Below are 14,021 nucleotides of genomic sequence, written 5' to 3'. Positions count from 1 at the left end.
GGCTGTTTCAGTAAACATTTAAAAATAAGCAAAGAACAGCATGCATGCAGATGAAAAGACACATAAATTATATATATATATATATATATTTTTTTATATATATATATATACTGTATATATATATATCAAATAAATGCTGTTTTTTAAACTTTCTAGACATGAAAGAATCCTGTACGAATGCATCACGATAATAGGAAATGTTTCTTGAGGACCAAATCAGTATATAACAATTATATTCATTTATATATAAGAATTATATTAATAAGAATTAAGCATCATGTGCAATAAAGACAGAAGTAATATGAATAACCTACATTTTAAAATATATAGCCTATATAAAACAGTTATTTTATTGTAATATAGTTTCACAACATTAATGTTTAACTGATTTTTTTTTTTTTTTTTTTTGATCAAATAAATGCAGCCTTGGTGAGCATAAGAGACTTATTTCAATCTCACCAACCCCAAACTTATATATATTCTGTCAGTGGTAGTCTGAGAAAGCCGTCTGTATGCAGCAAAGCCTACTTCTCAGTACTGTGAAAAGAGCAATGTGGTCTTACAGGCATATTTATCATTGTTGGTTAGCCTCGACTAAAGCTATGAGTTTTTTCCCCCCCTTTTTTTCTGATTTCCCTTTGGTTTCACCAAAAAGCTTTTACGACAGCCTTATTTTCATACTTAGCTTGCAAAATGCCAGAGGGACAAAGAGAGTCATTAATAACAGGCTCTAATCCATTCCTGCCGGTCCTACGATCCTAAAGCCGGCCTACTCGTCAGAAGCACGGCTGCCAGTTTGGTGAGCCACTGTGGTGCCACCACACAGTCTGCTGGCACCAGCTTGAGAAAAGTGAGCCGCCTTGAGAACTAGCACGTACAGGCGCCTCCTCGCCCTGCCCAAACCTCCCCACATACCACTACAGTGCCAGTAGCCTTGATTTGATAACACTGGACTAAAACAGACTATGAATAGTACATATATGGTCATAAGCATGCATGGAAACAGTGCAGTATCATAATGAATAGCTCACTTCCTGCTGAGGCTACAGTCACCAGATCTGGTCCACAATGTAGTTTATTTACATAGAAAGAGACCATCTGAAAGTGACCAACCATATACAGTATATGTATGTGTATACACACACACACACACACACTGCTATTAAACAATTTTAAAATGCTTAATTTAAAAACATAATTTTGAGTCCTGGTGGACTAATACAAAAATAATAATTTAAAAAATATATATTTTCTATACTTTCAGATATGCATGTGACAGTCTGAGGACTGAGACTAGAAATACAGAAACCAAAATGTTTCTATATTGGTGAACGAACTTTTGTTCAACTTTCTCACTAAAATCCACATTTATTTTAGAATGTTTTTTTTTTCTTTATGCATCAAAATTTTTTTTTGCATCAAAAGAATTATGGTCTTTCGCAGTGGACTGGAGCAACGTGGTACCTGTTGGATGTTTTCAAGCCAGCAACACCATCATGTGGCCTCCTTATAGGATTCCTGTCCCATATTCTGCAGCTCTCCAAGCACCTCAGTATTTATCCACAAGGCCACTATTCATAATTGGAGATCATCCAGCCCTCACTTACCACCCCACATTCTATTCCATCATTAGAAACCGGGTATTATCGTATTAGTTTTGGAATGTTCCTTTTCATGAGAACAGAGTTGACCATCCTCTGTTCCACATGCAAGGAGATATAGCCTAGCCTACTGTGTATTCAAATTCAGTCTAGTCGAAATATAAAAGATTTTAACGCTGAAGAAAAGCCAGCGAATCACTGAGTCATTGGTTTTTCTCCATGATGTCCGGCATGTATGCTTTGAGTTTCCAAATCTACTAAGTCTGCAAGCAAGCCAAGAAATTCAATTCAGCGTGTGCCCAAAATCTGCAGAGAGATTGAAACTCCAAACATAAGAAAGAAAAAAAACCGACAGAAAAATATATTAACGATTAGCTGCATTTATTTATGTGTCGTGTGTTTTATCATTACTCTGGAAGGGAACTGAAAGAGGGATTACCTATTTAATTCTAGTTTACTAGGCACACAAGGCGATTCATTATGTACACTGCTGCAGAAGAATGCACTCCAGAGACATGCTGCATGGACCACACAGCTCTGCATTTCATTTGCTCTATACACAACACATGTATTCATTATTGCTTATTCTTTTTTGGCTCAAACATTAGCCTATTAGCGTCTCAAGTAAATCCGCCTGAAAGTATAGGACTGAAACACTGAAAGTCCGCCACTTGAAAGGCCTTCTTAAGTGCAAAACAGCAAAAATAGCACAGCATGAGGCAAAGCTCGACGTCTACAATGGCGACAGAGTTTCTGTGATTAAACAAGTGATCTTAAAGAGGACACTGTCTAAGTGTGCCAAATAAAACCACAGACAAGTGAGAAACAAATCATTGCTCAGGACGGGATGAATTTGGTGTCCGCACAGAATGTTGAACTTGGCAAGAATTCGCTCAGAATGAGGCCTGTATTAGTTGCTGTATATTTACTTTAGCCCTTCTAAAATGGAGTCCAAAGAAGACTCACTTCATATTTAGATTTATATATCTTCAAGCAAACAGCAGGTGAGTATGTGATGGTATCCTCTAGATGAACTCCATTTCCTAAACAAAAATTTAGCACAGCGGTGGTGAGAAGATATCCATCTCCCAGCGTGAGGCTCTAGATGTTCACAGAGTCTAAGAATAGCTCATTAGATTGTGTAATTTGCATTGCAGTGCGTGGGACAATCAAAATGTTTCATTCTTAGGCTTGTATGAATTTGGCTGGAATTTGAACAGCAATTGGTTATAAAATGATTTATCGTCAACTTCAAACGAGCTACAATTGTGCTTGCTTATGACACTAAAGACATATTCAAATATGCACAAAGGAGGTATCAGAATGTCAAAGCAACTAAAATGTATGATGATCACTGACAGTCAAGCTCAATTGCAATATAAATGTGTAAAAAACAAAAAACAAAAAAAACAACGTTGATAATGTTTTATCTAACCGTAATTGGAGCCTATTCAAATCTGACAGTAATCTGGTTTGATTAAGCTAAACTTATCTGAGGAGGACTTTAGGTAAATCTGCTTAATTTCAAACTGAAAAGCCATAAGAGAACATGCAGTTCAACATAGACAAATCCCAAAACTAGACTGTCTTAATTTTGATTGCTTGGATGAATCATGCAGTGTTATCGAACAAAGCTCTGTAGAGGTGCTGCCTCATCAAACAAACAATCGCAACAAACAGTTCAACAAAATGAATTCTACTACTGACAACCATTTGTTTTTTCTATTATCATTCATGCTATTTGGCAGCAACAGTGCAGCTCTATGCAATTCAAAGTCAACTACACTGTCCATAACATGCTTTTATTTTTTAATGCTTTTATCAGTGTTGTAGTCGAGACCACCTCACTCGAGTCCGAGTCGACACCGAGACCAGAGAGAGTCGAGTCCGAGTCAAGACCGAGTCCATAGAGAGTCGAGTCCGAGTCGAGTCCGAGACCAGAGACGGTCGAGTCCAAGTCGAGACAGAGACCAGTGAGGGTTGATTACCTAATTTACTTTTATTTACTTAGAGAAATCCTTTTTCTTTTTTTTTTTTACTGAATTTACTTAGAGTTTAAAAAATATGATCAGTTTAGGGTAAAAAGGCCACATAGTAGGTGGTGTTAAAAGTAATTTTATTACAATTTGTCATGCGCAGTTGCGCACTAGAAAATCACCAATCACTGGGCATGTCAATCAATTTAAAGAAATATTTTATTAACATACATTAATAATCATGAAAAATATTTTTAATTGAACTCGAGTGGACTCGGGAATAATTCCGAGTCCTAAAAAAAAAATGTTCGAGTACGAGTCAATTCCGAGTCCAAATGGACACGAGTCCATGACAAGACCAAGACCATTAAAATATGGTCTCGAGACCGAGACGAGTCCGAGTCTCGAGTACTACAACACTGGCTTTTATTGTTTTTATTTTTTATTTTGGTCCCTTGCTCCCTAAGCTTCTACACTGCACTTTAGGTAACAAAATATTGAAGGGTTAGGAAAATAGCTCTTTGGAGACCTGCACTGTCTGAAGAGCTAACTGCTGATATTAGCACAGTACGTCAGCCCAACTGTGAGGCATTCATTTCCGATGATCCATTCAAGGGGTGAACACATGCTCTTATCTTCTGCCCTTCACCCACTTTCTTGTTTAATCTTTAATCACCATGAGAGAGGGGACGGGAGACATCATGTAGGGAGACCTTTTGTCAGAAACGGTTTCTTATTTTAGAATCCATTACTACTCTGCAAATCTATCCCCATGAAGCAAAGAGGCGCTCCTTAAAAGACACGTGGAAACTGTAAGTATCAGGCACCGATGTGAGAATCGCCCAATGTCGAATCGTATTTCACCAGAGAAAAATCTAATAAAAATAAATATACATAAATATGTTTTTTAACCACTGCTAAGAAAAAAATAAATTAAATATATATATATATATATATATATATATATATATATATATATTTTAATTACAATGAAAGAATGCAACCTTTTAAAGTTCTCTTGAGCCACATGTGAAGCGCATCAAACTGAAGTAAAACCTTAGAGAACCTAGTGTAACAAGATCGCCTAATTGATCTTTGTATGGTCATATGACGGATCAGGAAACTACACACTTTGTACCCTTTATCCTTTAGAGCATAGCTGGGGGTCAACAGAGTGCGAACAACTGGAATCCTGCAGCAAAGACAGTCGCAGCGTGACACAGATTGCAGCCCTAGACTCACATCGGCTTGAGAGCCATCTATCAAAATCTCCAGAAAAAGGCTTGAAGTGTAACAAATTCCTAACCCTGGACTAACCTCAAATGTCACTCAAGGTTAAAGAATTGCAATTCATATTGGCTTGCATGTCAATTGAATTCATCCATCAGCAGTTGCTGTCATAGCAGCACAACAGCTGTACTGCTATATGATCCTGATTTCTTCCCCAGAATCGAATGGTATTTGTGACAAAACATGCCCCGCTTTCTGTAACCCCTTGTTCGTTATTTGCCAGCGGTTAGCACAGACTTGTAGCTCTTCAGAAGACACATGCCCTGTTTCTTTTCTTTCAACCCGTGACGAACTGATACTGCATCCTGTCTAGGCCTTTCAGTGGTCAGAGCATGAATCAAAACAGATGAAAGAGATCTCTGGCGTTTGTGAGAGGTCCCATGTATGATTAGAAAAAAACATCCACGTTCTGGCTTCTGAAGGAGATCAAGCTCCTAACCTCTTTTCCACCTCTGCATAGTTGTGCTAGAAGAAACCGTTCCATCAGCATAGATCTCTTAACCCTTCGATTTTCATCTCTGAAAACTCATAAGGTGTCCTGAAAGAAAGACAGGCGTGAGAAATCCCTCAAATGATCAGAGATGCCACGGAATAGTGATTACAGCCTCTGAGGATCATGGGACTCCAACAACGAGAATCCCAGTGGACATGTGAGCTAATGACTGGCTGCTCGTAGATGCATGTGGAACAAGTTAACACATCATGCTCCCTGAGCTCTGGGCCGTTCCCAGTCGTTTCAGTTTGGCGTTATCACTTACAAGGGAGTGATGAATGTGCTGAGAGAAAAATGACGAGTGTTCCTCAAAGGAGTAAGTGTGGGTGGGTGAGTGGAGAGATATCTTTAGCGTTCAGAAAAGTTACATTGATTCTGCTTCAGAAGAAAGAAAGAAAAAAGAAAAAGAAAAACGAGCAAAAAAAAAAACACCTGGAAGAGCTGAAATCTCCATTATGGCTGGTCAACATGAAATAAAAGTGTATCACTACTCCCCTGGGTCTCGGTAGGTGGGTAGACAGCTCCTATGGTACTTGTGATCCTAATCCTTGGCTAGCGTAGAGGAATCTTTATTTTCTGGCCATGCAAGCAACGAGTCTAAGGACTCGACTGGTTGGCTTTACGGTGTGTCCGCTGTCAACAAGAGCACTTTGAGATCTTTGTCACACTCCCACTCCCAGTGTTGGGCTCTAGAGTGAACAACTCAGTATGAGAGGGTTTAATTTCACTGCTTAATGTTCTTTACTTTCCCAATTAGAGCCCAGACTGGAGGGTTGGCAAGAGCAGACTAGTTAGGAACTCAGCCATAAATCAGCTGTAAAAACTGAGACAGATTGAGCATTAGAGCTGTGTCTAATATTTATTTTCATCTATTGTTCAAACCATCAGCATATTAATTAAATTATGGTTTTGATTTCATCTATAATTTCAAAAAAGAGCTAGAACAGCTCATTCAACAACCCAATGGGTTAAGCAATCACAATTGCAGAATTAAGTCTATGTCCACGATTGGAAAACTGTAAAAAAATAAATTTGTAAAAAAAATTGCAAATACTCAATTACACCAGTGACACAGAACATTTTACAATAAAGCTCAATTTCTTTTGCAATACTTTTACAGCATTTACTAATCATGGTTAGTGTTCATTTCTTTATGTAGTGAACGAGTTCGAACAGGAGATTCATGAACGTGCATCACAGAACAGAGCAAGGCGAGCATTTGAGCTTATAAAACTTAAAATTTGTTTTGTTTTGTTTTTTAAATGACTGATCGTTTCACTTGACAAGACCCTTATTCATCGTCTGGAATCGTTTAAAACTAAGAAAGAATGACATCTTGGATGACATGGGGGTGTGTAAATTATCAGCAAAAGTTTTTTTTTAAAGTGAACTACTCCTTTAACAAGACAAAAATATTATGTTTCATATATTGTTACCATAACTTCTTTAAATAATAGCAGTCACATTTTTTACAGTGGAATCCAGAGGGACACACTGTCCTTTACTCCTTTCCTCAACCTCTATATCATCAGGACATGGTTTGTCTACAGCTTTTTATTTTACGGTATTGAGAATGACGGTAAGATTACATCAAACCTCAGCCTTAATCGTCTGTCTATGAATGTACCACCACTCCACTGTCTCCTACAAATTAAAGCCCAAAACTGTGGTGGGAAACAAAAGTTAGGATGCAAATTATTCATAGCATTGTTATTTACGTTTTGTCCTCCTCAAGTGTCGTCTGTTGTAGCATTTTAGTATCAACATCTTTGAGAGATTTCTCATTTATAATGTCTAAAATTTAGATGCCATAAATGAAAAACTTGTGTAGAGAGACACATATTTCTCCATATGGGAAACTGCTGTATCTATCGTTGCAGAGCCATAAATAAACTCTTGTGGATCTGGATCACACAACTACATTCCTGAAGAACAGACGAGTAATGCTTACCACTGTAAAATCTGCTCGCTCTCTTTCATCAGACTTAAGTTCATGAGAACTTCTCAACAGGTGGAAGGTCTGCACTCAATCAGCTTTGCCAAAGCAAGCACTTTGTCTTTCATCGACAATGCTATGTAGCTTAAAATACCTCCACCAAGAAGTCCCCCAGTGCCGTTGCATTTGTTTGTGTTAATTTGATGTTCTTGCCTAATGGGTATTAGTCAAAGTAGACTGCAAAATTTCAATTAGCATTTTTGTCTTTTTTTTTTAGTTTTCGACTACTGAAACTACTGTCACTTCAGTAAGGCAAAAATACATTTATATTAAAGATATATTCTCTGAAATCAAGTCTTAATATCAGTATTAATATGCAGTGTTGCCTCTCACATGAATCTATTTTGTTTTACGGCAATCCTTAGATATTTTAACAGGAAAACAAGTTAAAAAACAACTACCGGTAATTACCACTGTTTTGCAATGTACATTCACACGCTCTCTACCGTTTTGCACTTCTAAAGCTGTTACATAGACCGTGTGATCAGATTATAATTTACAGAAAGAAAAATAATATATATACAGTATATATATAAGCATTGATTGTGGACCTAGGGCGCCCTAACCATGACCATGTACTATTATGTCCTTTCTGCTACCATTTCAAATGAACACGTTCTACGAACAAGACCCTGTGAACCTCCAGTGGGCCCACGTCTAACGCAGCTCTAAACGAAATCAGATCTGCCTTTATTAAAGGCCATTTCTGCTAAAGGAACCAGGCTTGCTTCATTAACTTACAGCGTCTCCCTGGACTGAAATTTAATATTGTTGGTAAAACGATCTCAATTTTCTGACAAGAAGCCAATGCCATCACAAGCATACATAAATTGGTATGTAGTCAATATTTTGACAGACGTCATGTCGAAGAATCATTATCTGTTGAAAGTGCTGGAAAAGACTTAATTGAAACATGCATAATTACGCGCTTGTTTGTGGCGAGGTGTCTACATAAAGTGTTAGTGGAGTTGTGAAAGTTGCTGTGAGACAGATCTTTCATCTGCAGATCTTATGACCTCTTGGAACCAAGAACGTAAGCGGATACCACGGCATCCCGGCGAAAACATCTTTCACAAATCAATTCATTACGCCCAACTCTCAGCAGTTAAAAGCCCTTCATTCTTGCATCAACCCATCCCCCGACCACTGACCACAGTCCTGACATTGTCTCACGCAGTGGTATCAGCTTTCCCCTGCCAGAGAGATAAATGGCTCAATGAATTGAAGGCAGACTTCGATCAAAACCGCTTATGTATAATACAGACAACCACCATCAATAAACTATCAATAAACTATCTATAGATTATAGAACTATGCACTAATACGTTATAAGATTTACTGCTATAAATTGTTAATATTTATATTATTTAAGAAAATAAATACATGCATATAAAAAGTATCCATCCTAAAGTTGAGACAGTGGTGTCTAGAAAATAATTAGCCCTATTCCTTTCAAATGTATCTAGCCATTTTCACACCCTCAAAGCACATCTAGGCAGTGCTAATCATCAAACGCTCCGTCATAGTTTTCTCTAGCCTTAAGAGAGCTGATCCAAGGTCAGTTCTAGCGCCTCATTAACATTTAGCTCATGGGATTAGAGAAATTGTATGACATTAGCACTACTCTCTAACGTGTAATCAGGCCCTGCATGGTGTCGAAAAAAATATTATGAAATATTCCTCACTGAATTAATATTCACTAATGCTTTATGAATATAAGCTAAATGCTCAGTGATTAGGATCATTATTCTCTCTGTTAGGAGTAACAGTCTTTCAGCAAAACACTGACAGTGTGATGTGAAAGGTTTTAACAAGTACCTTTTTTTATAGCTTGTTTTATTTGACTTTGAGCCTCTCCATTTGTCTTTCACAATTGTATGGTTTTTATACCCAGGTGTTTTATAGAGATCCCTCAATTCTGACTCTTGAAATATTAAAATCCATAGCATGCAGTAAAGAACACGAAGATCAAAAACAACCAAATGTGTATAATTATGTCAGCTGTTCAATTTAAAGGGTTAGTTCACCCAAAAATGAAAATTAAGTCATTAATTACTCACCCCCATGCTGTACCAACCCCGTAAGACCTTCGTTCGTCTTCGGAACACAAATGAAGATATTTTTGATTAAATTTGAGATCTGTATAACTACCACATTGGCTCCTAAGGGACTGCTTCTTGACGGCCCAAAAAGTCAATGAAGAAAATGTTTAAATATCCCAAGTGACTACCGTGGCTCAACTATATGTTTACCAAGCGACGCGAATACTTTTTGTGCGAAAAAACAAACAAAAATAACGAGTTTATTCGACTATTTTTTTCTTCCTTGTAGGCCAGAACGAGACTTCCTTATAGATTTCCACGACGCATGCGCGAGAATTGCGATCTGAAGTAGTGTAAGCTGTGTACGCAGATCGCAAATCTCGCGCATGCGTCGTGGAAATCTATAAGGAAGTCTCGTTCTGGCCTACAAGGAAGAAAAAAATAGTCGAATAAACTCGTTATTTTTGTTTGTTTTTTCGCACAAAAAGTATTCGCGTCGCTTGATAAACATATAGTTGAGCCACGGTATTCACTTGGGATATTTAAACATTTTCTTCATTGACTTTTTGGGCCGTCAAGAGGCAGTCCCTTAGGAGCCAATGTGGTAGTTATACAGCTCTCAAATTTAATAAAAAATATCTTCCTTTGTGTTCCGAAGACGAACGAAGGTCTTACGGGGTTGGTACAGCATGGGGGTGAGTAATTAATGACTTAATTTTCATTTTTGGGTGAACTAACCCTTTAAAGTAGACTGCTAGATGATTTATTGGCAGGTGCTCCTGTGCAAGGATTGTGACCGTACTCATTAACTGTCATTGAATGCATATCGGCAGAGCGCCGCCCTGCTAGTGCCTGCAATGAGCGGCTATCATCACAGCTCATCCTGGACTAGACAGGGAGCTGGGGTGGTAATTACAGCCAGGCTCGTGAAGAGGCTGAGCGAGTATGTGTGTGTCTGTCTGTGCGAGTAGAGGGGGGGGGGGGGGGTCTGAAACACAGGTGGGCGTTTTATTGTGTCGTCTGTGTCAGCGTGGAGCCTGTCTGAAGGCTGTCGTTGCCGTGGGAACAGGGCCCGCCGTCGGGCGAAACGAGAGCTCCCACTGTAGAGTGAGTTGAATTACAGGTGAGGTAGGCTGAAGGAGAGGAGCACTGGGGTTTGGATAAGAAACGATCAATACGCTCACACGCTGTGAAAGGGCCAGTTTACATTGATGCTGCACAGGGATACTGTGAAAGAGGGAAAAAAACAGCCATGCTACCCACATCAACATGTTTGAGTTGCCTGGGATATCACAGTGAAACCACAACATCAACAGCAGGCCATTTCTAGAGCCTCAGCTTGGTAGGAAACACATGCTGTAGCTTGTAGGTCATTTACACACACAAAAAAAGACAATACAAACATCTGAACATCGTTAAAATATGATTAATTTAACAAAGCATAATGGTGCAAATTAAAAGGCCCAGTCTCACCAAGAACGATAATTATAAAGATGACTATAATGATTACTATGTTCCCATCCACACCAACACACACTTTTGTTTCGTTTATTATAAGCAAGGGCTGTTGTTATGTTGTCTACCTCTTTAAATGCTCGAGCTCTTTAAAACAGATGGATTCTGATTGGCTGTCAATGTTTTTATCATTCATCAGCTGGAAAAAAATGTTATAGTTGTGGTATGCTATTCTTTTACATTTAGAACTATTTTTAAAACTATATCTTTATCATTGTAGTTATCGTCCTTGGTGTGAGACTCATATAATGTATATATTTATATAAAAATTCAAATGTTGTCATTTGTTTTTCTTATAGCATTTGCTATGGCATAAAGCCAATATTTTGTTAGTTACGCTTAAAACAAAACAAAAATGTTGCCAATGGGGTGTTGCCAAAATATAGTCTCTAAAAACAAGCCTTAAAATATACTGCAATTTTGTTTTAAGAAAATGTATAATATTTTAAGGATGCAAGTTTTTTGCAGCTTATGAGAAAAAATAACTAAAAAAGACGACAGATAACCAGAACACACAGACAAGCAAACACATACTTTTCTTCTTTTTAGGGTCAGTAGCAGCTGTGACCAAAAAATGAAAAGAGTTTTGTGCAACATGACAAGACCATTACACATGAGCAGAAAAGCATGCTTACCTCTGCAAACAGTTCCATTCTCCACAGCCTCGTGCCCTGCTTTACACATACAGCGGCCAATAGGGACCATCCACTCTCCATCTCCATTACAGTAGAGTTTAATGGGAACGTCGACCTCCTCGGCATTAGGGACGCACACTCCCCTCGCCGCCACAAGTGAGGTGCTCTCTGCTCCCGACAGCGTCTCCTGAAATATCGCTCCATTGCGGATGGCGCGAGGGCATTTCCGGTAGAACACTCGCACGGCGATAAGCGACATGCACCCGCCATAGTCCTGGAAGGCTAAGTAGAAACCGTTACGGGAGACGGGGCCGAAACTGCGAACCTCTGTATTAATCTTCATCACCCGTCCGCCCAGGTCTACTTGCGAGAAGCTCTCATCGGCCGCAATGGTATCCACCTTGATCCAAGGGTTTTCCATCCATGGGGGAAAGACTTTGGTGGCCGTGTCGGAGTCTGATTCATAGTAGTAGAGGTTGAAAGTTTCCTTGCACGAACCAGGGACTCTTGGGATGCTGCTGCAGTCTCGTACTGAGAACTTCATCTCCACATGAATGCGTTGAGCACCTCTTCGGCGGATGTACTTGGTGCGCACCCAGTTATTTTGGTTGGCGACAAAGACGTTACACACTTGATAGGTACGAATGGTGTTCATATTCTCATCGTAGCCACTCACTTCTTCCCACTGCAAAGAAAATGAGAAAGCAAAGGTTTACAGATTTGATTTACATCCAAGTTTGTTTGTTTGTTTTTATCTCTAGACAAGCAGAAATGGGATGGGAATGGGAAAAAATGCTTTATTTACTACCATATTTTAGCCATATATACATTTATTGGTATGAATTCTTAAATATGTGCTCCTGTGACAAAAATGCCAGGTAAAACAAATAGTCAGTCCCTTCTCATAGATCTAGCTAAATTTAAACAATGATCTGACAGCAGAAACAATCAAGTTATATACACATTTGAATCTCTGCATCAAATATCTGGAGGACTTTACGAGCACTTGAACCATTTTTAGCAGCTTTCCCCATATGCATGGGCCAGATTACTGAGCACAGGAGGAATAAGGTGGGAAAGAGAGCAAAATTCTCCAGCTAGACTGCCAACAGGCCCTGGCACTATAGGCATAGAGAGGACTGGCACTGGCTTGGGTTTCCTGTAGACCCCCATATTGCAGTGCCAAGCGATTCTGGTCTCTATTTATTTTTGTCTCTCTCACTCACTCTCAATTTCTCGCACTGTTTAAAAATATGTGCAATTAATATAGCTCAGGCGGAGACAAAGAAAAGGTGATACACTTTGATGTTTACATAATCTATTTCTTTTTTTTTCTTCTCTGCTGCCTCTTTTCTGCCCTCAGGCAGCTTAAAAATGGAGCCAGCATTATCATTATTAAATTGTTTCCCTCACAACAAGAAAACAACTGAGTATAGTTTGGTGAAATTAAACAAACATGCTGACTCAACAGCAAAACCAACAAAACCAAAAAAGGGAGCGTTAATTTATTCAAAAGTTCTTATGGTATGGATTAAAAAAATAAGTAAATAACTAAAAATAACTTATTTTCCAAAATAGAAAAAAATCATGCAGGTGACATGAAAGTGAGTAAATTATCACAGAATTATATTTTGTGTGTGTGTGTGTGTGTGTGTGTAACCTATCCCTTTAATTAGAGACGGGACAAGACAAAAAAAGGAAAGAGAAATTTAACGAAATGAACAGAACCTAAAAGAAAAGCAGAATATTTACCTTCATTTGACCTACAGATCATTAGTGTGACATCTCACAAAAACACATCAAAATAATCCATCCCATTGAACATTACAAACCTAAGATAATCAAATTATACGGAAAGCATTTGATAGAGTGAAAGAGACTTGCTGTAAAATTTACAAGTATATATTGCTCAGACTAAAGCATGAAGGGAACACGCACCAGGGACTTCACTGCTCGGCCTAAAGTGACTCCAGATGACTCCATTGTGGTTTTCAGCCAACTTGCCTGCAATCAAGCCACAGGCTTCCAGCACTAAACAACTCAAATACCAGCCACAGAAGTCTTGACCTAGTCCAAGAGAGAAAGCCCTTTTCTTCACCTTAAAAAACATTTTTCGCACCACAGCCTCAAAGACCAGCAAGCGATCACCCAAATCACCCTCCCCTTGAGTGTTATACTCTTCACTTAACAGTTGACATAATTTTCCAAATTAGTTTGCTGCTTAACAAGGATTTTGACAGAGTTTTGACAGACTGGGGGAGAAAGTCAAGCCTGTCCAAGACCTCCATTCAATCAAATGATCTTGCACTAATTAAAACAGCATTCATTCCTTGCAGCTTTTGTTCTTTATTCCCATGTTCCCATATTCGGTTGAGATGAACTTAAGTGATTCTGGATGGGATTGTGGTCATTACCACTTGCACTTGTGTGTGTATGTGTGTTTTTCATCACTTCAGCTCATTCCTTTCAAGCA

General features: G+C 38.6%; 1 protein-coding gene across 5 annotated transcripts in view; it reads right to left on the bottom strand.

Annotated features, from left to right (window-relative positions):
* ephb2b (eph receptor B2b) overlaps positions 1–14,021 on the bottom strand; it is a 169,259-nt gene that overhangs the window by 54,849 nt on the left and 100,389 nt on the right. For all 5 annotated transcript variants that reach the window (XM_089125335.1, XM_089125336.1, XM_039673889.2 and 2 more), the window contains exon 3: positions 11,549–12,233. In XM_089125335.1, coding sequence (XP_088981461.1) covers positions 11,549–12,233 — 685 coding nt within the window. The remainder of the gene's footprint in view (positions 1–11,548; positions 12,234–14,021) is intronic.

Source organism: Pimephales promelas, chromosome 21 (genome assembly GCF_988280905.1).
Source record: "Pimephales promelas chromosome 21, fPimPro1.hap1.1, whole genome shotgun sequence".
Taxonomy (NCBI): domain Eukaryota; kingdom Metazoa; phylum Chordata; class Actinopteri; order Cypriniformes; family Leuciscidae; genus Pimephales; species Pimephales promelas.
This window is presented reverse-complemented; position numbering and strand designations above follow the sequence as displayed.